A 20,485-nucleotide genomic window follows, 5' to 3' on the forward strand; every position below is an offset into this window, starting at 1 on the left:
TAAAGATGTTCTCTACAGGAAGTATCTAATTGTTCGAAGAGACTTTGGATAATTTCAGAGCTTCAATTTTTTTTAAACAAACTGACCAATAATAGTGTTGTGTGGATAGTCATATTAAATTTGTACATCATGAAAATAACAGTATCAATAATAATTTACTAACTAATGACAGAGGTTTACTTCCTATTTCACATAAATAAATACCAAATAACCAGGCCAACTGGATTCATATTATTGACTGACTATTCCTGACTCTAGGGAAAGGCCAAGAGATATGCTCAGAAAACTATACATGGGTTTTTACACAGATAGGAAAAAAGATACGAAAATATGCTGAAATGTTAACATCTGTAGGTTGTAGGGTAGTAACTGTATCATCTTCACATTATTCTGCATTTTGCTGAGTCAAAGTATACATATTTTTAAGACTGGAGAGAGCCAATGGAGTAGAGGTGATTGACTATTCTCCTTTATCAACATTAAATATTATTATACTTTTCAATCTGGTTGTTACAAATTTCATTTCTTTAATTGCTAGTAAGGTTAGGCATTTTTAATGTTTACTTCTTCTTAAATGTGTGTGCTTATGTCCTATCCCAAGTTTTCATTTGGATGCTTATCTGACCTTACTGATCTGTCAGCATCCTCTATAATCTGGCACTTTATCCTAAGAAGAAGTTTCTTATGCAGATCTACAGGACCATTTGGTCTCTTACCTTTCCTAACTTTAATCTTTTCCTCTATTTTTGGCCTCTGCCACACTCTCCCACTACCACGCCTATTCCTCTGTCTCAGGCCTTCCAGGAATCCAGACTTTTCTCCTAGTATGCTCTTTCCATGTCCAGTGCCAGAAGTCCAGGCTCACCCAGCTCCCCTCTACTATGGTGCGTCATTATGCATTCACCCCCCTAATAAGATAATCTATAATCTGCCAGAATACAAATTTCAACTGTTGTATTATACTTTCTTCTTCCAATTCACACTGATCTTCTCCTTTTCTAAAACCCTACAATTAATCTGAACATGAATAGTTATCTGTGTAACAATTAAGGATCAGAAAAATAGATGCAGCAGAAGAGTAAGGAAATCTCTATTTATTATGCAGACATTGTCACTAACCAATCTAGTTTAGTTACAATCCCTCTAAACCTTTGTTTAGCTATACAATGAATTGCAAAATGAACTGGCTTACATCTGTGATCTTTTTCTACCTTTAAGATTCATGATTCTTAGGGACAAAATACTAAAAAGAAAGCAAATAGAAAAGGAAGTAATAAAGGCATAATCAGTGAAAGTTTCAGTAAGGAATGAAGACTTAAGCTGGGCTTTAATGACAAAGAATTAGTGGAAGGGAAAATAAAGTTATTATAAGACAGAGTATAAACAAAAGCACAAATCTTTATTGACCATTAACTATATCTCAGAGGTTGCTGCTCAATTCCAGGAATATAAACTGATTGTCATCTCAAGAATACAGATACAGAAGAAACCTGGAACCAATAAGGAAGATTTCAAAGAGGAAATGACATGGGATAGGAATTATGTACCTCAGCATGTAACGGGAACAATAGTCAAATGCATATCTACATACCGTCATGCAAAACAGATTAGTGTACTTATGTCTAAATATCAATAGTATTATTTTGCATATTTCCCACCTTCCTAGCAACCTTATAAATATCACTATAACCTTACCAATTAACACAACTCCACCTCTGAATTTTTTTTTTAATTCTTTGCTTCCTAAAGAATTTAATATGTTTTTATTGATTTCAAAGAGAGGAAGGGAGAGGGAGAGAGAGAGAAACATCAGTGATGAGAGAGAATCATCGATCGGCTGCCTCCTGCATGCCCCTTATTGGGGACCAACCCTGCAACCTGGGCATGTGCTCTGACTGGGAATCAAACAGTAACCTCCTAGTTTATGAGCAGACGCTCAACCACCGAGCCAAACAGGCTGGGCTACCTCTGAGCGTGTTAATATTCCCCAAATAAAAGTATATTTTTTCTGTATTTAAATCCATAAAAAAGATTAATCTAAAAAAATGCAAACTTAAAAATATACACCCTTTTACCCAGCAACCACACTGTTTAGGGATTTATCTTAAGGGAGAAGAAAGCACCTGATACGAAGATTTACCTATAAAGATATTTGCCACAGTACTGTTTATAATAGCAAAACACTGAAAAAGACTTAAATGCGGTTCAATATGAATGGGCTGAAGAAAACAGTGATATATGCTTACAGTGAAGTTCCATGCAGCCATTAAAATAATATAGAAATATATGTGTTGACATGAAAAGATATTCATGATATAGAGATTAGTAATTAATGAAAAAAGGTTACCAAGCATTAATATTTTGTATGAAAAAATATTAATACACATGCATTATGTGTATACACACACATTATATAAAAGCTTTTGAAGACAGAATCCAGGGTTCAAACTCCCATTTGTAAAACTTGGATAAATTATCTAACTTCTCTAGACTTTAGTTTCTTAAATTCTAAAATGAATAGTTATATTCCAGAATAGAGATTTGTACTTACCAGGATACAATGTAAATTTGTTAAATTTACCACCTCACAGACAGTTTTTATTCTATCTATTAATCTTGCAAAGTAGTTAACCATTTCTTCCCTTTTAATTATTTTTGCATATCGAGGGAAGGTAGGTGGAAGTAGCCTCTGGTTAACAAGGGGCTCAAAACCCATCATAATTGGATGATCTAAAAAGAAAAAAAAAAAAGATTTTCAATGTTTCTCAGAATTTTAAACCTCAAATACTACTAAATGTAAAAAGAAAAATGCCAGTTTCAAAAGAATCTCCAAACAAATTCTAATCACAATACTCTCTAGATTTTATAATTTCTAATTTATATATCTATAAACACATATTTTAAAGTAGATAAGCATATTTAATAACCTAAAATTGTATTTCCTATGTACATGGTGTTGGTAGTGGTGACAGGGCTTTCTACCTCCAAACCGAGAATAGGATAAAATAGGGTTAATATATTCCCTCATAACAACTATCTTTTCTGACCACACAATGGTATGAAATTAGAAATGGAAAATCTACAAATATGTGGAAACTAAACAACATCACAGTTATGAACAACCGATGGGTCAAAGAAGAAAACAAAAAAAAATAAAAAAATGTCTCAAACCAAATGAAAACTGAAACCTATCCAAGCCTATGTGCTGCAAAAGTTGTTACAGGGAAGTTTATAGCAATAAATGCACATATTAAAATATTAGAAAGATTCAATAAGCAATCTAACTTTACATCTAAAGGAACTATAAAACAAATTAAGCCCAAAGTCAGCAGAAGGAAGGAAATAATAACAGAGTGAAAATAAATGAAATAGAGACAGAAAAACAACAGAAAAGATGATAGAAACTAAGAACTAGTTTACCAGAAAGATAAACAAAATTGACAAACCTTCAGCTACACTCCCTATTATGTCTACTTATTGGAGAATTTAGTTTACACTTAATTGATTGGTATGGAATCGCCATTGTCATTCTGTCAACTGTTTTGTGGTTGTTTTATAGTTTTTGTAATTCCTTTGTTCCCTTCTTCCTTCTCTTGCTCTCTTCGTTATTTGATGATTTTCTGTAGTGCTATGCTTTTATTCTTTTCTCTTTATTTTTCCTGTGAATCTATAGGTATCTGTGGTTATCATGAGGTTTGCATAAAATACATTTGTAAGACTCCATTTTAAGCTGATAATAACTTCAAACACTCACAAAAGCTCCTCCACCATATTTGTTTTTGATGTCACAATATGCATCTTTTTACACTGTGCATCAATTAACAAATTATTTTAGTTATTTTAAATACTTTTGTCTTTTAACCTTCATACAAGTGTTATAAGTGGTTTACCCAGCATTAGAGTATTCTGAATTAAACTAGTGGGCCCTCGGTATCCACAGGTTTTGCATCCATGGACTCAACCAACCACAGATCAAAAACCATGCAATGTGTGATATGGAATCTGTGAACACAGAAGGCTGAATGTATGCACTATTCTACACTATTTTATATAAGGCACTTGAGCATCTGTAGACGATCCTGGAACCAATCCCTTTCTGATACAGAGGGACGGCTGTGTATATTTACCTTTAACAGTTTTACATACTTTCCTATGTTTTCAGCCCAGCCCAAGCTGCTAGCTGCCACTCAAACTTTTATTGATTGTCCACATCTCCTCCTCAGTACTTAGTAGTTGAGGGTGTGCCAAGACCCATCAGTGTCCCAAAGTCACCACCTACATGCAGGCCAATTAGAAGCTAACCCCTCAGCAGCTGGGGAAGTATATAGTTAAGTCCCTTTCCAGGCGGAAACCAGGAGATGGGCATTTTTGCCTAATCCCTCTGTGATGGGCCTGAGTGCATATCCATGGGGAAGGGTGCTCTCCACCTGCTAACAACTGTTTCTCTGTTTTACAGTCCTGTGGGACTCCTGAACGCAAACCCTGGTGGTTAGTAGAGCCAAGTGATCTGGGGCTTGTCCTCTGGGTGGCAGATACAAAAGCTTGAGCACCAGCTGTGTGTATAAGTTCCTTCCTGGGAGATACTGGTAACTGGGCCTTATTATTGCAGTAAGTTGGAGAAACAAGGTGGGAAAGATGTCAACTGGTTTCCTAGTCTCAGGAAGATCTCACCAGTCCCTAGAAGCCTGCTAAATTAGTAGCCCGACACTCAGGCAGCAGCTTTAACAGTATGCATACAAACCTATTTCAGGGAAAGACCAGGAGATGAGCGATTCTGACTGCTCCCTCTGCCCTGATCCCTGCCGGGATAACCAGGGCAAATACTCAGGAGCCCAACAGAAGTGCTTCTTTGCTAGTCTTCTGGGACCCTATGGCTATCAGAGCTAGATGATCCAGGTCCCATCCCTCAGCCAGTAGCAGTAAAAGCTGGGGTGCAGTTGGGTAAACAAGCTCCTTCTAGGGACATACTGGTGACTTGGAGTCGGTCAGAGGAAGAAGGCAAGCAAGGTATCCTAGGGCTTCCCTGGTCTCTAGGAAGGTTCACAGCCAGTCCCTAGTGCCTGCTAAATTAGAAACTTGGCCCTTAGGCAACAGCTTTTAAAATATACAGATGAACCTCTTTCAGGGATAGACTGGGAGAAGGGTAACTTTGCCTGCTCCCTCTGCGCTGACTCCTACAGGGACTGCCTTGGCAAATGCTCATGAGCCCCATGAGAACTGCTTCTTTGTTTGCCATAGTCTTGTGGGTCTTGTGGACACAAACCCTGTCGACTTTCAGAGCTAGAGGTTCAGAGAGTCCGTCTCTCCAGGAGTCTTAAAAGTTGGGACGCTAGATATGGGGTCCAAACCATTCACTCCTCAGGTAGAAGCTGGGAGTTGAGGGTACTCTCCTGACTGTATGGCACTATGTCAGGTGTGGGGGTTTATGGCAAGAGTATCTCAGCCTTTCCTACCCGTTCTGATGTGGGTATTTTCTCATTCATCTAACGTGTAGGAGCTGACCAGCTAGTTTCTGGATCTCTTTCAGAGGAAATTGCTCTGTACGTAGCTGTACATTCACTGTGTCCATGGAAGAAAGGTAGCTCAGGAGCCTATGTCACCATCTTGGTCAAGTCTCACCCCCAGTTACTTTTAGTGGACAAAGGTCTTTAGGAAGCAAGATCTGGATGACAGGTCTCCCAGGTCCTTTAGAAGATACAGCTAGAAAATATATGTATGTAAATGGACATAAAAATTGGGTGTTTTAAAACAACAGACACATTGTCTCACAGTTCTGAAGACCAGAAGTTTAACATCAGTTTCCCTGGGCTGAAATCAAGGCATTGACAGGGTAGCACTCTGAAGACTTTAAAGGGAAAACTTATTCTTCATCTCTTCCAGCTTTTTGTGGCTGGTAGAATTCCCTGGCCTCTAGCTGCATCATGCCAATATACCTGTCTTCACATCACCTTCTCCTCTTCTGGTGTCTAATCTCCCTGACTCTCTTTTAAAATAAATGAAGGGTAAACTAATAAAAATTGTTCCAGAAATAGAGATCAGATAGTAGAAGCAAAATAACCCAAATCATTTAAGAACATTTCTGGAATCGAATGATACAAATACTTAGACTGAAAGGGCCAATACAGAGCTTCTATCAAAGCATATCATCATGAAATTTCTAATTGGTGTGTTAAAACGCAAAGTCCTAAGAGACTGACAAAAATAAGAGACTGAAAGAGACAAAAATAAGTTACATATATAGAATCAAGATAGAAAGTCATTAGAATTCTCAACAACAGTAATGGAAACTAGAAATCAGTGGAGCAAAGAACAAAGTTGAAGGAGTCATACTTTCTGATTTCAAAACTTACTACAGTTACAGTAATTAAGACAATGTGAGACTGGCATAAAGACAGGCACAGACCTGTGGAACAGAGTTAAAAATCCAACAATTAGCCCAGCCAGGGATGGCTCAGCTGCTGAGCATCAACCTAGGATCCAGGAGATCCTGGTTCGATTCCCAGTCAGGGCACATGCCTGGGTTGCGGGCTCAATCCCCACTCTGGGGCTTGCAGGAGGCAGCCGATCAATGCCTCTCTCATCACTGATGTTTCTATCTCTCTCCCTTCCTTTCACTGAAATCAATAAAGATATATTAAAAAAAAAAAAATCCAACAATTAACCCTCACATTTATGGTCATCTTGAATCCTATAAATGTTATTTTATTTGGAATAAAGGTCCTTGCAGATGCAAGTAAGGATCTTTTTCAAATTTTTTTTTTTTTTAATCCTCACCCGAGGGTTTTTTTCCCCATTGCTTTCCAGAGAGAGTGGAAGGGAGAGAGAAGAGAGAGAGAGAGAAACACCGATGAGAGACACATCGGTTGGTTGCTTCCTGTATGAGCCCTGACCAGGGCCAGGGATCAAGCCTGAAACCGAGGTACATGCCCTTTGGCCAGAATCGAACCGGGGACCCTTCAGTCTGTGGGCTGACACTTTAGCTACTAAGCCAAACTGGCTGGGGCGCAAGTAAGGATCTTTTGATAAGATAATCCTGGATTATCTGACTGGACCCTAAATGCTATCCTAAGTGTCCTTAAAAGAGAGGCAGAAGGAGATTAGACACACAAGATTAAACTCAACTGCAACTTATACAACATAAGTACACTATTGCTTTCATTTTTAGGCATATTTCATAAATAAAATCTGCGTGTCAACAATGTGCCAAGCACTATCGAGATACACAAATAAGACAGTCCCTAGCTTAAAGTGTCAAAAGCTCATGGAAAGACAAATAGGTAAACAACTACAATATGATACACTAAAAAATGATGTAATAGAGGCATGCATGAGTGCAATGAGGGAATACTGAGGCCTGCCTGGTGGAGTCAGGGAAGACTTTGTAATGGAGGTGATGATCTCTTAAAGAAGGGGAGAGGTGACTAAAAAAGAATGTAAAAAAAAGAATGTACTGCTGACATCACAGCATGGTCACCAGATAGGGTAAATACTTAGAGCACATACAGTAGGGTACAGTACTGCTTTTGTTCTAGAAAAAATTTTAAAAGCAGGGAGCATAAATACTTTATAAGTCTATGGAACAAAACACTCCAAGGTCCAGAGAGACCGAATTAAGTGATATTTTAGAACAAATCAAACACTATACACTCTGGATGGGAAAGAATGAAAAGAGAGTAGGAGCAAAACAGACAATTACCTCCTTTTGTAGTATCATTCTGGGCCTGGATGCCATGATGCAATGAATTATGAATGGCAGAAAGAAGATCTGCTGCTTGAACCATCAATTTTTGAGCTTCTGCAACAGCACTGGTCTAGCAAATAAATCACCAAAAACATTCTTACATATTCTTTCACTGAAAGATATACATTAAATAGGAAAATCCTATAAACAATAATGAAATCAAGTCCTTGTTGTAATGACACTGGTTTTCACAAATTATTCACTTAATACAGGATGCCCAGATCCTGTTAGGATAGAAATTATTTTTTTACCCATACCTATATTTTGTATAAACCATTAAAAACAATAGAAAACATTTCTGGTTTATTCTATTAATCTTCTGTTTAAAAAGAGATGCAGCCAACTGGAAAATTTCAACATTTCTACTTTGTCATTCATCAAGGTGAAAAAAAAAAAAAAGTATTACAAAAGTTAGAACCATGGTAAAGGTTAGCCCTTTACTCACCACTTATTAATATTCACAAATTCATTTGTGATTAAGATACACATACACACACACAAAATTCACCCTCTAGGGCTTAGTTTAGAGTCTATGCAAATCTAACAGTTAATTATTTCCTGAATGAAAGAAGACACACTAAAATTCTTATTTTTACTTTCTCCTTTCGATTCACAAAATATGACTACCCCATTTTTATATCAACAATAGACAAGTATATGTTATGGAGCAGAATGTAAAATTCATGTGACTTTGAGAAAATCATCAGGGCTACTCTGATGTAAATATACCAAATGTTGAGTGCTATAGATGTGCAACCAGGGGCATTCCAATGGAAAAGTCTCAGAACTAATTCAATAAAGCATTCTATCTCCCTCACCCCTACCCCCAAAACACTACTAAAATAAACAGATTACAGTAAATGCCCTTACCTCTTTCTTCGTAAAGGCTATAAGTACTGTCAGTAACACTCGAGTAAATTTCACTCTGCTGAATACTGCTAAACACTGTTGGTGCTAAAAAATAAAGAACTGGAAGTTAAAAGATGCAAAGTCTGTCAAAAGAATTTCATTTTAAAATATGTTATTTTAAGTCCTAAATTTCAGTTAATAACTTACTACATTACAAACACCTTCACTCAGTCTTTAAACACCTGACAGTAGGAGCTGCAGGAAACATAACGAAGCCTACTCTATTGAAATAGAAATATAAAGCTTCTATAACAACAGGACTGATTTTTCCTTAAGACAAAAGTTACACTATCATCTCAAAAATGGATTTAATCAGAATTTAAAAAGGACTGTTAAAGAAATATTTTAAACAGAGTCAGAAAATTTAGGATTCAACACGGGTTTGGCAACTTTTGACACCGTGTAAGTTCTTGAGGTTTGCCAAGCTTTGATGTATCATCTGTAAAAGGTCATTTTTTCTTCCTACCTCATAGGAACACTGAAGATTCAGCTTTGAAATCAATCAGGTATTTGAAAGTGCTGAATTATCATTCTATCAAAATAAATACAAGGGAAATAAAATCCCTTGCAATGTCCAATTTTTAAAGAAATACCTTAAAAAGGGCTTCCATAAATTATAACGCAGTTCATAAAACTACAACATTAAGAGGTAGACTTCTCTGATATTATCTACCAGAAAATAAGTTCAATTACTTCTAGTTCAACTTCTGGATCTCTTTCTTCTCCTTGTCGACTTCGAGTACTCTAAAATTTTAAAAAAGGTGAATTAAAACAAACACAAACCTGTAGAAACATGAAATTATAAATATACAAGGTAAAGCACTAAATTAATTTATTGTAAGAATCTATTTTTAAGAAAACTATTTGAGAGGGAAAAGAAGCTGTAATTAGTATTTATTTTCCTATTAATATTATATATAGAAAGTTAACTTTGATATAAATTACAAAGATCACACAAAAGAATAAGGCATTAAAAGCAGCAAAAACAGTAAAATAACATAAGTAAACGCACATGGAACACGGTAGTTCTTTCTTTTAAAAAGATCTATTCATTGAAATTCCTGATGATTTCAAAACTAACCCTGCTAAAAAAAGTAACCTTTACAAAATCACATCATAAAAATAAAGTCACATAGTAAATACTGATCTGTCCTGCACTAAAATGCAAGACATCCTGTTAACACACAATAATATATAGTTGCCTATTTTGACAAAATTCTAGAAAGACTTAGTAGAAGAGCTGGTTTCTAGCACTGAGCTGCAACTGACTAGTGGCATGCCCTTGAGTAAGACTCAGGTTACTAAACTCCTTTGAGCTGTATTTTCCTAACCTAAATGTAGGGCACCGTGTACATTTTATTGTCTAATTCAATAAATAATTATGAATATTAAATAAGATGAAAATGTGAAATTGCTTTGACAACCATGCTGTGTTATACAAGTGTAAAAAAAATAGAAATATTAACTTTTTTCCTTTTATAATCTCTATGAGACACAAATCATCAGGGTCACCTGGCTGAAGGATGTCATTCATAGAAGGCATTTACCAGATTTGGGATACTATCATTTACTGAGCTCTTCCACTATGTTGTAGACACTGTCCTAGCTATTAAAAGATATGAAGGTGAAGATAGTTATGTTGGAGAAACTTAAAACTCTACAATATTATGCTACTCTTAAAACAGCATACAGCCCTAGCCAGTCTGGCACAGTGGTTAGGCCGTTGGCCCATGGACTGAAGGGTCCCAAGTTTGATTCTGGCCAAGGATATTTCCCCCTGCCTCTCCCCCCTCCGGAAAAAGCAATGGAAAAAAATGTCCTCGGGTGAGGATTAAAACAAACAAAAACAAAAACAAAATATCATACAAAAACTCTAAAACACTGGCTCAAAACTGAAAAATTGAGGTTAATTTTTTCAATACTAAAAATGACAGTAACTTATCAGAAGCTCCTATAACAGCCTCCAAACTCATTACCAAAAGGCACAACATATACAAAGGAAGTTGATGGTCCTACCTACATTAGTTATTTGTACTTAGAGTTAACCTGACATTTAGAAGAAAAAAATCCTATACCAAAGAAAAGAGAGGAAAAAAATAGATATATACCTTTACTCTTCTTTGCATGTCATCCTCTACATCTTTTAGCATGCCTAGAAAGAGACAATGAGGTTAAAAAGGAATCAAATCCAAATGCTGAACTTGTGAATTATCTTTATAGATGGTATTACCTGTAACTCGAAGATCTGTCACACTGTTAGCCATTTTAAATCCGTAAGTCATTGACTGAAAATCTTCCTATACAGAAAAGGAATAATTAGGTCCTTGAGTAGTAGCAAAACCTTTCCTTATATTTTGCTTACAAAATCACTATTTGCTAACAGTCATGGAATGTCAACCTGCTTGTCTAAATATTGCTATCAAACATCCAAGCTTTCCTTATCATTGTATCCTTAAAACACCATTTTCTAATGCTGTGTCCTTAATTTCAATTGCTTGTCCTTAGGCAATTTAAATATACTTGCATTTAATATGTTCATTTGTAAAACAGGGCTAATGCTTATGATGATATCACAAGGTAATCCCCACTTACAAAACATTCTCACATTCACAGGTGGACAGTAAATATATAGTAATTACTGTTTGATTATAAGATTTCAAGATTTAAATAAGACTCTTAGTTCAAAAATTATTAAATGCCTGTTTCACTGTTAGGATAAAAAGCTTAAGCCTTCTCAAATAGAATTACTCAAAGTGAAAGAGCAAAACTACATTCCCACTTCAGCCCCATTCTCAAAAAAATTATTCACACATGATTTCCACCCCCAAAATAATTTAAAACACTACTGAGACATTAACAAATTAAGTGGTTCGCTGACTCACATTGAGGATGAATTTAATAACATCTGGATTATTTGATTAAGAAGCCAGAAGCTCTATTTAAGGAGTGTTTCTGTCACATTATAGTTCTTATAAAAATGTATATAAAAACCTAATATAATGCACTAATATGTATTTACAGCAGTGGCCAGAACTATAGCAAAATTTCTGAATTCTTAACAAAAACATCATTGAGCATGTAATTCATACCAGGTATTACTATCTTACAAAGAGAAAGAAAACAAACATAAATTACGTCCCTGGTCTCAAACAACTCAATGGTATTACATCAGTGACAGGACTGAGTCTTTTAAAAATCTCTATTTGAACATCAAATAAGATTCTCAGATTTTACGTGTCTGAAAAAAATGAACTCACCCTGTGTTTACCACACTGCTATAGCGCTTCCACCTATCCACAGTTACTCAGGCTGAAAAAACCTACACTTCAAGTCCTCTCATTTTCCCACAGCCCACATCAGATCCATCAGAAAATCCTGTAGGTTCTATCTTTTAACTTCTAATTTAACCAGCTCTCACTCCTTTCGCAGCTGTCTCTAGTTCAAGTCACAACCATCTCTCACTTCTATAACTGTCCCCAGCTAGGTTGCCCACCTTCCCACACTTGTCCCTGCTACAATTTATTTGCCACCAGAAGTCAAAGGGATTGTTTTAAGTCATCTCACAGCACTTTCTACTCAAAGCGTAGTTTCCTTCCTCACAGGAAAATCCAAAAGCCCACCATGAGCCTTGGGCCTCTAAAGCCCTTCACTATGTGGCTCTGGCCTCTGTCTGGACTCTCATTTCCTACCCACCCCTCTTCTCCCATGTTCACTGTACAGCAGTCATACAGGCTTTCTTATGTCCTTCAGACACATCGAACACACTCTCTTTTCAGGGCCCTTGTACTTATTGACCCCATTCTCAAAATTATTTTCTTCAAAAGATTTAGAGCTCCACCCCCATGTATTCCAGCCTCTGTTCCAATGTCGATTCCTCATATAGAGGTTTCCCCCTGTGCATTCTCTAAAACAGCACCCTCCACCACTTTCTCTCCCCTCCTCCTACTTTACTTTTCATAAAACTAATCACTACTTGACATTATATATGTATTTGTTTACTTACACACTGACTATCCAAAATAATGCATAATTCATGAGTTCAAGCTTTGCTTTATTCACTATTTTATTCCAGGACTTAAGAACAGTGCTTGGCTCAGAGTACTGTTTAAAACATATTTGTTGAATGAATGATGGCTTACTGTAGGGGCCATAAAAGTAAACAGCTGGTAACTTTCCTGAGTACATCAGGCTGGTTATAAGATACCTTGGGGAATGGGAGAGACTGCAGCAAACCAGAGAACACATACTTCATCTAAAGGAAGTCAGCCACTAGTTACCCTACTGTGGCCATGAATTAATGCAAGACTAGTGTGGGCAGGTCTCTTAATTTTTCAGAACAAAAACCTAATTTAATGTAAAATCTTCCAATCTTTAAGTGTTACCAATTTTTTAAAAAATTAAGTAGGCCAACACTGTGAAGACAAAACAAATAAAAAACCCACCCGTAAGCCCTATCTGTGAACTGTGAGTTTGCCAAGAGGAGTCTAAGGGAAAACATTTGTCTGGAAGAATATCACAGGTCTGTGTAATAAATATGAGCCTCAGTAGCAAGAACTTAAGTCACTGGAGGGCTGAAGCAGAGGAGCTGGGTAAAGAGTTGCTGCCATTAAAAGATCGTGCTGAAAACTTTGTGGATTTAAGGAGGACAAAAGTCGAACTGAAACCAGATACTGGACACATTCGAACAGTCCAAGCAGAAGCTGATGGTGATTTGGACTGAGTTATAACTAAGAGTGAGAAGTGGTGGAAATCAGTGTATTTTTAAAAGGTAAAGCCAACATGACGTGTTGATGAAATGAATATGGGGTTTGAGGAAAACTATACAATCAAGAATAATTTTTGGCCTTAGCAAGTGGTAAATGACAGTACCATTTACTGAGACGGGGTGGATTTAGGGAGGAGCAGAATTAAAGGCAGAAATGGAGTGCAATTTCAGTTATGTTAAATTTGCAATTTCTTTAGTCAATCAAGTGAAGATTTCAGGAAGCTATTGCTCGAGGATGGAAGTCAGGGGAGGAATCAGAACTAGAGATATCAATTTGGGTTTCATCAGCATATAGTTGGTATTAAAAGCCACACAACTAGAGGAAATCAACTGAAAGAGAAAGCCCAAGAATATTCCAGCATTCTAGAGAAACAAGAGCAAGAAATGGACTCACTAGTGAGGAAGAATGAAATCTAAGACACTGCTGTATCAGGAAGATGAGAAGAAGAAAGTATTTCAAAGAGTGATCAACAAGGTCAAATGATGCTGACAGACTGAAGAGGGAGGGGTGAGAACAATGGATTTAGCAAGATGGGTATCATTAAGGACCTTGTTAACACCAATTTCTGTGTAGTGGTAGAAAAGAATGTCCTGTTGGAGAATGTCCAAGTGAGTGAGAAGAGACTGAAAGAAAAAGTAAAATAAGTAATCCAGCCGGTGTGGCTCAGTGGTTGATCATCGACCTATGAACCAGGAGATCATGGTTCGATTCCTGGTCAGGGCACATGCCTGGATCGCGGGCTCGATCCCCAGGAGGAGAGGATACAGGAGGCAGTTGATCAATGACTCTCATTGACATTTCTCTCTCTCTCCCTTTCCCTTCCTCTCTCTGAAATCAATACAAATATATTGAAAAAATAATTTCATCTGTAATTTATTTTGATGTTGTCAACTATCCTCCCCCCAACCCCACCCAAATTCATATGTTAAGTCCTAAACCCCAATGTGATGGTATTTGGACACATGACCTTTGGGAGGTGCTTTGGTCACAAGGGCAGAAGTCTCATGAATGGAATTACTCTCATTATAAGAGGGACCCCAGAGAGCTCCTCTCCCCTTCTACCATGTGTGGACACACTGTAAGATGGCTGTCTTTGAACTGGGAAGCAGGCCCTCACCAGAAACTGATCTTGGATGACTGAGCCTCTAGAAGAATGAGAAATAAATTCCTGTTGTTTATAAGCCAACTAGTCAATGGTATTCTGCTATAGCAGCCCAAAGGGACTAAGGCAGATGTAAAATAAGTTCATTTTGAAGGGTGGTAATCAATTGTTACAGTACGGTTTGTTAAATGAATCATTTCTCTGCCCCACTGATTTTTGATGTTCTCTGGATGTACTTTGAGAATGCAACTATTTAAAATAATTTGTATTTCTCTTCTCACTTATTAACTTAATCTTTTAAAAAATTCTACCCAATGAATTACATTTTCCATAATGACACCCATGTCAATTCAAATATGCGCCTCAATGACCAATGAGTGTATAAAAAGTAGACAGTATTTTATAAACAACTCACAAGACATACATTTAAATGTGGACAATCATGTTCGGTATATACTTAATTATTCTCACATGCAAAACATTAACTCAGAAAAGCTTTACGTACTATACACCAGACCACTGTAGGAGCCTATTACCAGGTCCAACAAAGGGGAGAATTAAATAATTACTTATCAATAATCTCAAATGCTATCACATTTTCCCTTAAAATTATCAGCATCTGAAACTTTATTTTCTATAAGGAGAAAAAAATATCTATGTCTGTAACTCAGAACACTTCTTCAGGGAAAGGTGCCTAGTACTAACTGGAGGAAAACGTTATTACCCTAAAACAGCAATTTTCAACTGGTGTGCTGCAAGAATTTTTAAAACATGCAATACCTGACTAGTCAGGAGCACTGATCTCTTTTCCCTTAGAACCTAAGGCTTAGATTGTCAAATTAAAAAATGATAACAGCTAATACAACAATGGCTGTCCGCTGTGAATGAATCAAAACTTTATCTTTTTTTTTTATCAGATCAGTAGAAAATATATTTTTTTGGTGTGCCGCAGGATTAGTTTATGTGTGCCATGAGATAAAAAAGGTTGAAAATCGCTGCCCTAAACTATTCTTACCTTTGTTTTCGTTAGTTCTCTCTTATCCAAAGACTAAAAGTAAAGCACTCTGTGTTTTAATTTATAAGAGACTTGAGGGCAGAGCCTGGCTCTTCTATTTTCTTTGTGAACCCCCACGATATTCAGAACAAAGTACTCTGGACATAACAGATATTCAACGAATGGTACCGACAGAAAGAACATACACTAAGATGAAAGTCCTTTCCTAGAGAACTGGATTACTTTAGCCAATATATTTGTAAATAGCAACAGAATCAGTTTTTTTAAAAATATATATATCTTTATTGATTTCAGAGAGAGGAAGGGAGAGAGAGAGAAATATAGAAACATCAATGATGAGAGAGTCGTCATTGATCGGCTGCCTCCTGCACACCCCGACTGGGGATGGAGCCCACAACCCAGGCACGTGTCCTAACCAGGAATCGAACCACGATCTCCTGGATCCTAGGTTGATGCTCAACCACTGAGCCATGCCTGGCCAGGCAGCAACAGTATTGGTTTTAAAAATTCTTCTTAACTATACATGTTACAAAAATATGTACCATATAATCATTTAAATACATCACAGTGAACACAGTGGTCAATGAGCTTCAGGAATTCTTATATTACACACTCTTACCTCTTCAAAAACAGCAGCTTTATTTACTTTTTCCCTTGCAATGTCACAGATTTTTAAGATTCCCAGAGCAAAAGCTTTCATGGCAGGATCTTCTATAAAGTCTGGATTATGAATGTAAAGACATGTAAATACTGTCTGTGCCAAGGAGTGGCCTTCTAACCATGTTATCTATAAATGAAATAAAAGAATGTATATGTTTAAGGTGACAGAGTCTGCAAAGTCTAAACTGATCTAACAGTCATAGATGAAAGTGCCACAGACCCAAATAAATATAATATTAATCACAAGATTTAAAAGGTGATTAAAGGGAAGGTCAGGGAAAGGTAAAAAAGTTAGAATTCACTTTCAATGACTGAAGTCTTTCAAGAGTCACATACCATAAATATAATTAGCTAAAAATATAAATATGGAAAGCATTCTTATATATAGCTCAGTTTGCAAAATATTTGGAGACTAATGAAATTAGAGTGCCTCCAAATATAGCATCCAAAAGCAATCAATTCCACATGTAGTCAATAAAAATCCACAGACTAAGGAATTTACTGTTTTAGAGCTAACTAGGTCCCTAGCCACTTATTTAACTCTTCTTTTGCATTTTTAATACCCAACCCAGTCAAGAGTATCATATCTCATCTAGATTACTGCAAGAAACTATACATTGGTTTTACTGCCTCCCATCTCTAATTCAATACCCCCAACCAGAAGAATCTAAAACGTAAAAATAATCATTCAACACTATCTTATTGAGTAGTTATAATGGGCCAGGTACCAGGTGCTTAAAGCTAGGAATACCTATAGCAGCCAACTATTATGTAACTATTATGTCCCAAGTGCTATGCTAGGTATTTTCATGTATTTTATCTTATATTTCCTAACATTTTGAGAAGTGTCATATTTTTCTCCTTTTACATATAAAGAAACAGAGTTAGAGAGTGTAAATAATTTTGCCCAAGTTTATATAGTTATAAAGTCCAAGAACTGTGCAACAGAGCAAGGCCCATAGTGTTGTATTACAAAATGAGAAATGCACGTGAAAATTACTATAGTAATTATAATTACTATAACTATTATAATTAAGGTATGTATTTTGTATTATCAGTGTGCGGAACAATTTGCAGACTAAAAATCATCTGCCTATTAAAGACAAAACTCTTAGGTAGAGTCCCAAGAGTCTCATAAAAATAATAGTTGCTCAACTTTGACAAAAACCCTCCCTCTTGCCTCCATTTGTCCTATTTCACTGGGACTGTAACCTGCTAAAGGATAAGAAAGATATCTTTGAAGAAAATAGCTTTGGAGGAGGAAGAATCAGGATCAGGACTCTGGTTATGCCCCTTCCTAGCAATGTAATCCTAGGCAAATAAGATGATACCATATATTGAACAGAGCTGATGTAAGATCGAAGTAAAAAATATACATGTAAAACCCCTAATAGAAGTACTTTGCACAATGGCAATCAATACTTACTAAATGACCAAATGAATAATATTTATATATTTCTAAGGACAATGATTTAAAAGTTGAAAAAGAAAAGGATGGTTAGAAAATAGGCAAAAAAGGAAAACCAGGCAGTACAAATGAGAATTTTGCCACAATTAACCAACATTGTTTAGGGAAGGCAACTTATTCAGCACATAGAAAGTACTAAAAAAATTTCATCATCTTCAAAAACATGGCAAATTTACAACAATTCACTCTAGATTAGGAGAACTATCTCTCCAAAGCCAATCCAAAGGTCTTTGTTTCAATTCTATGCTTATTTATGGAAACTTCCAATTACAGGTTTGTTTCCCTGGGTACCTTGGGAACTTAAAGGGTACTTAGGGTAATGGTTACATTATTATCTTCACTAGAACGAAAATATCCCCTCACTGAAAAAAAGGAGAACCTGAACTCACCAGATGAGAAGATAAAATGCTGTTTCCTATAGCATAACTTGCCCTGCTAATCTTACGTACACCTTACTAGGCCAAGCATTGTATGTATTGCATACTCAGCATTGGTGTGTATACGTTTAAATCTAAAGATTCAGATAAGTCATAGTTTTTAAATTAACCAAAAGTGTTATTTTAACTTACCAAACAGCAAAAACATGTATCCATTATCCCTATCAATTCAGGCAAGGTGAGGTCTTTAATTTTAATGGTACCATCCTAAAAAGGAGAGGAAATATGACATATAAACAGAAGTTTTTAAAATTTATGTACAGTAGCATTTTGCAAATGCTGTATCAAATCCATGCATTCTGGCTTTCAAAAATTAAGTATTTAAAGATAGCAATTCTAAGAAAACTTTATCTCATCATCTGATAAAACTAAGATGTCAAATTAACCTATATTCTTAAAAAGAATGTATCTAAAACAGGTCTTTAGTATAAAAAAAAATCAAAGCCTCTTTCATTTGAAACAGAATGAAGACCTTTTATAAAGAAGTCAAACCAACAAATATTTTTAAAGCAGTTCAAATTAGTTTCAAGCATTAATATAAATAATTTTAATGAATCAAAACTTACAAAGAAAAAACATTTTTAAAAACACTTCCATTAAGTTGGTTAACTATACTATTTGTAAATTTTGTTTACAATATCCATTTACTTAGCAAATCTTTCTTCTTAAAATATGCAAAATTAAACTCTGTGGTAACTATGAATGAATTTCTAAATCTATTCTCAATGAGTAAATTTCATATTCACTACCACAAGCATTTTACTTAATATATAAGTTATAGGTTCGATCCCTGGTCGGGACGCGTATGGGAGGCAACTGATAGATGTTTCTCTCTCTCTCCCTCTCTCCCTCTCTCCTTCTAAAAATATAAAAAAAAAAATATCCTCGAGTAAGGATTAAAAAATAATAATATATTAACAAATAAAATTTAATCCCTAAGCCAATTACACCCTGGTATTTGAATATATACTCAAATGCTTTCAAAAAATCAATTTAAAAAATGCACACATAGAAATTTGGAGCAAACTTTTTTTTAATGTTTTGTTGCTTTTTTTTTTTTTTTTTTTTTTTTTAGAGAGAGGGAGAGAGAAAGAGGGAGAGATAGAAACATTAGTGAGAGAGCAACATCAATCAACTGCCTCCTGCATGTTCCCTACTGGAGATTTAGCCTGCAACCCCAGGCATGTGCCCTGACAGAGAATTGAACCAGTGAGTGACCTTTTGGTTCATAGGCTGACACTCAATCACTGAACCACACCGGCTGGGCTTGGAGCAAATTTCTAATGAAGACCTTAAATAATTAATTTTCAGATTGCAACAGAAAGAGATAAATAACTAAAAGTTATAACTAATTCTTGTTTATATATCTGAGATACTTTTAGAAAACTATACTTTAATATACTAAGTTTCATTTCCATTATTAATCAAAATGTTTTAAAATATGAAACAATAAAAGAAAACACAAAAAGCACAACGGTGACTACCTTGATGGCTTGTTCAAAATTGAGAACTTTTCGATTAACTTGGTTTCCAATCATGCCAGCATCCATCTTGGGATCCATCATTTCAATGGCAGACATGGCTTCAAAAAGACCAAATCTGCAAATAAAAAAATTGACCCCACAAATTGTTTCTGAAATAGTAAGCTTATCCCAATTCCCACAATGGTATAAAATTATAACAGTACTTTAAATAACTACAGTATTCTGTGTATTTAACATTTAAGTCTTTCCAACTTGCTAACACTTCTACTTCAATTAAATAACCTTCAACACAAAAATTCTTCCATGCACTTGTTACTGAAATTACTTTACACACACTGTGGAGGAAAAAAAGATGATTACTGCACTTCTTTCAACAGGTTGCACATTAGCAATTTTTGGAAAAAAGACATCAACTGACCTATAACAGATTCCAGTTTGCCGCCTTTTGTTTTTTTTCAATTTTATTGTTGCTGTTCTTTTTAGCACTATGAATTTGAAAAAAAAATGAAACTAGGATCTATAAGTTAGTAACCACATTTAATATTTGGACCACATTTTAGTCCTGGGTGCTCAAAACACTAACGCAACACTGACCAATAGAAATATGTGAGCCACATAGATAATTCTAACTTTCCTAGTAGCCACACAAGAAAGTAAAAAGAAACAGATAAAATTGATTTTAATAACGTATTCTATTTAACCCAATATATCCAAAAGTTTTATTCTAATCAATCCTTAGTATTGAAAATTATTAGTGAGATATTTTGCATTCTTTATTCCATATTAAGTTTTTGAACTCCAAAGCATATATTATGCCACATTTCAATTTGGGGCAGCTGATAGTCATGTGTGGCTACTGGACAGCACAGCTCTAGAACTTAGCTTCTAGAAACATCAACACTT

At 35.7% G+C, this 20,485-nt stretch overlaps 1 protein-coding gene across 4 annotated transcripts in view; it reads right to left on the reverse strand.

The window, feature by feature from the left end:
• The window catches only part of NAA35 (N-alpha-acetyltransferase 35, NatC auxiliary subunit), a 49,702-nt gene that overhangs the window by 18,068 nt on the left and 11,149 nt on the right, over window positions 1-20,485 (reverse strand). For 3 of the 4 annotated variants that reach the window (XM_081151554.1, XM_081151553.1, XM_081151555.1), the window contains exons 4-12: window positions 19,583-19,697; window positions 18,231-18,305; window positions 16,153-16,320; window positions 10,881-10,947; window positions 10,759-10,802; window positions 9,344-9,394; window positions 8,612-8,695; window positions 7,697-7,811; window positions 2,552-2,730 (exon numbers count right to left, since the gene is read on the reverse strand). In XM_081151554.1, coding sequence (XP_081007680.1) covers window positions 2,552-2,730; window positions 7,697-7,811; window positions 8,612-8,695; window positions 9,344-9,394; window positions 10,759-10,802; window positions 10,881-10,947; window positions 16,153-16,320; window positions 18,231-18,305; window positions 19,583-19,697 — 898 coding nt within the window. Of the gene's footprint in view, window positions 1-2,551; window positions 2,731-7,696; window positions 7,812-8,611; window positions 8,696-9,343; window positions 9,395-10,758; window positions 10,803-10,880; window positions 10,948-16,152; window positions 16,321-18,230; window positions 18,306-19,582; window positions 19,698-20,000; window positions 20,068-20,485 lie in introns of all 4 variants that reach the window. The other variant, XM_081151556.1, reaches the window with a different exon arrangement.

The sequence above is a fragment of the Miniopterus schreibersii genome (assembly GCF_964146895.1).
Source record: "Miniopterus schreibersii genome assembly, chromosome: 11".
NCBI lineage: Eukaryota > Metazoa > Chordata > Mammalia > Chiroptera > Miniopteridae > Miniopterus > Miniopterus schreibersii.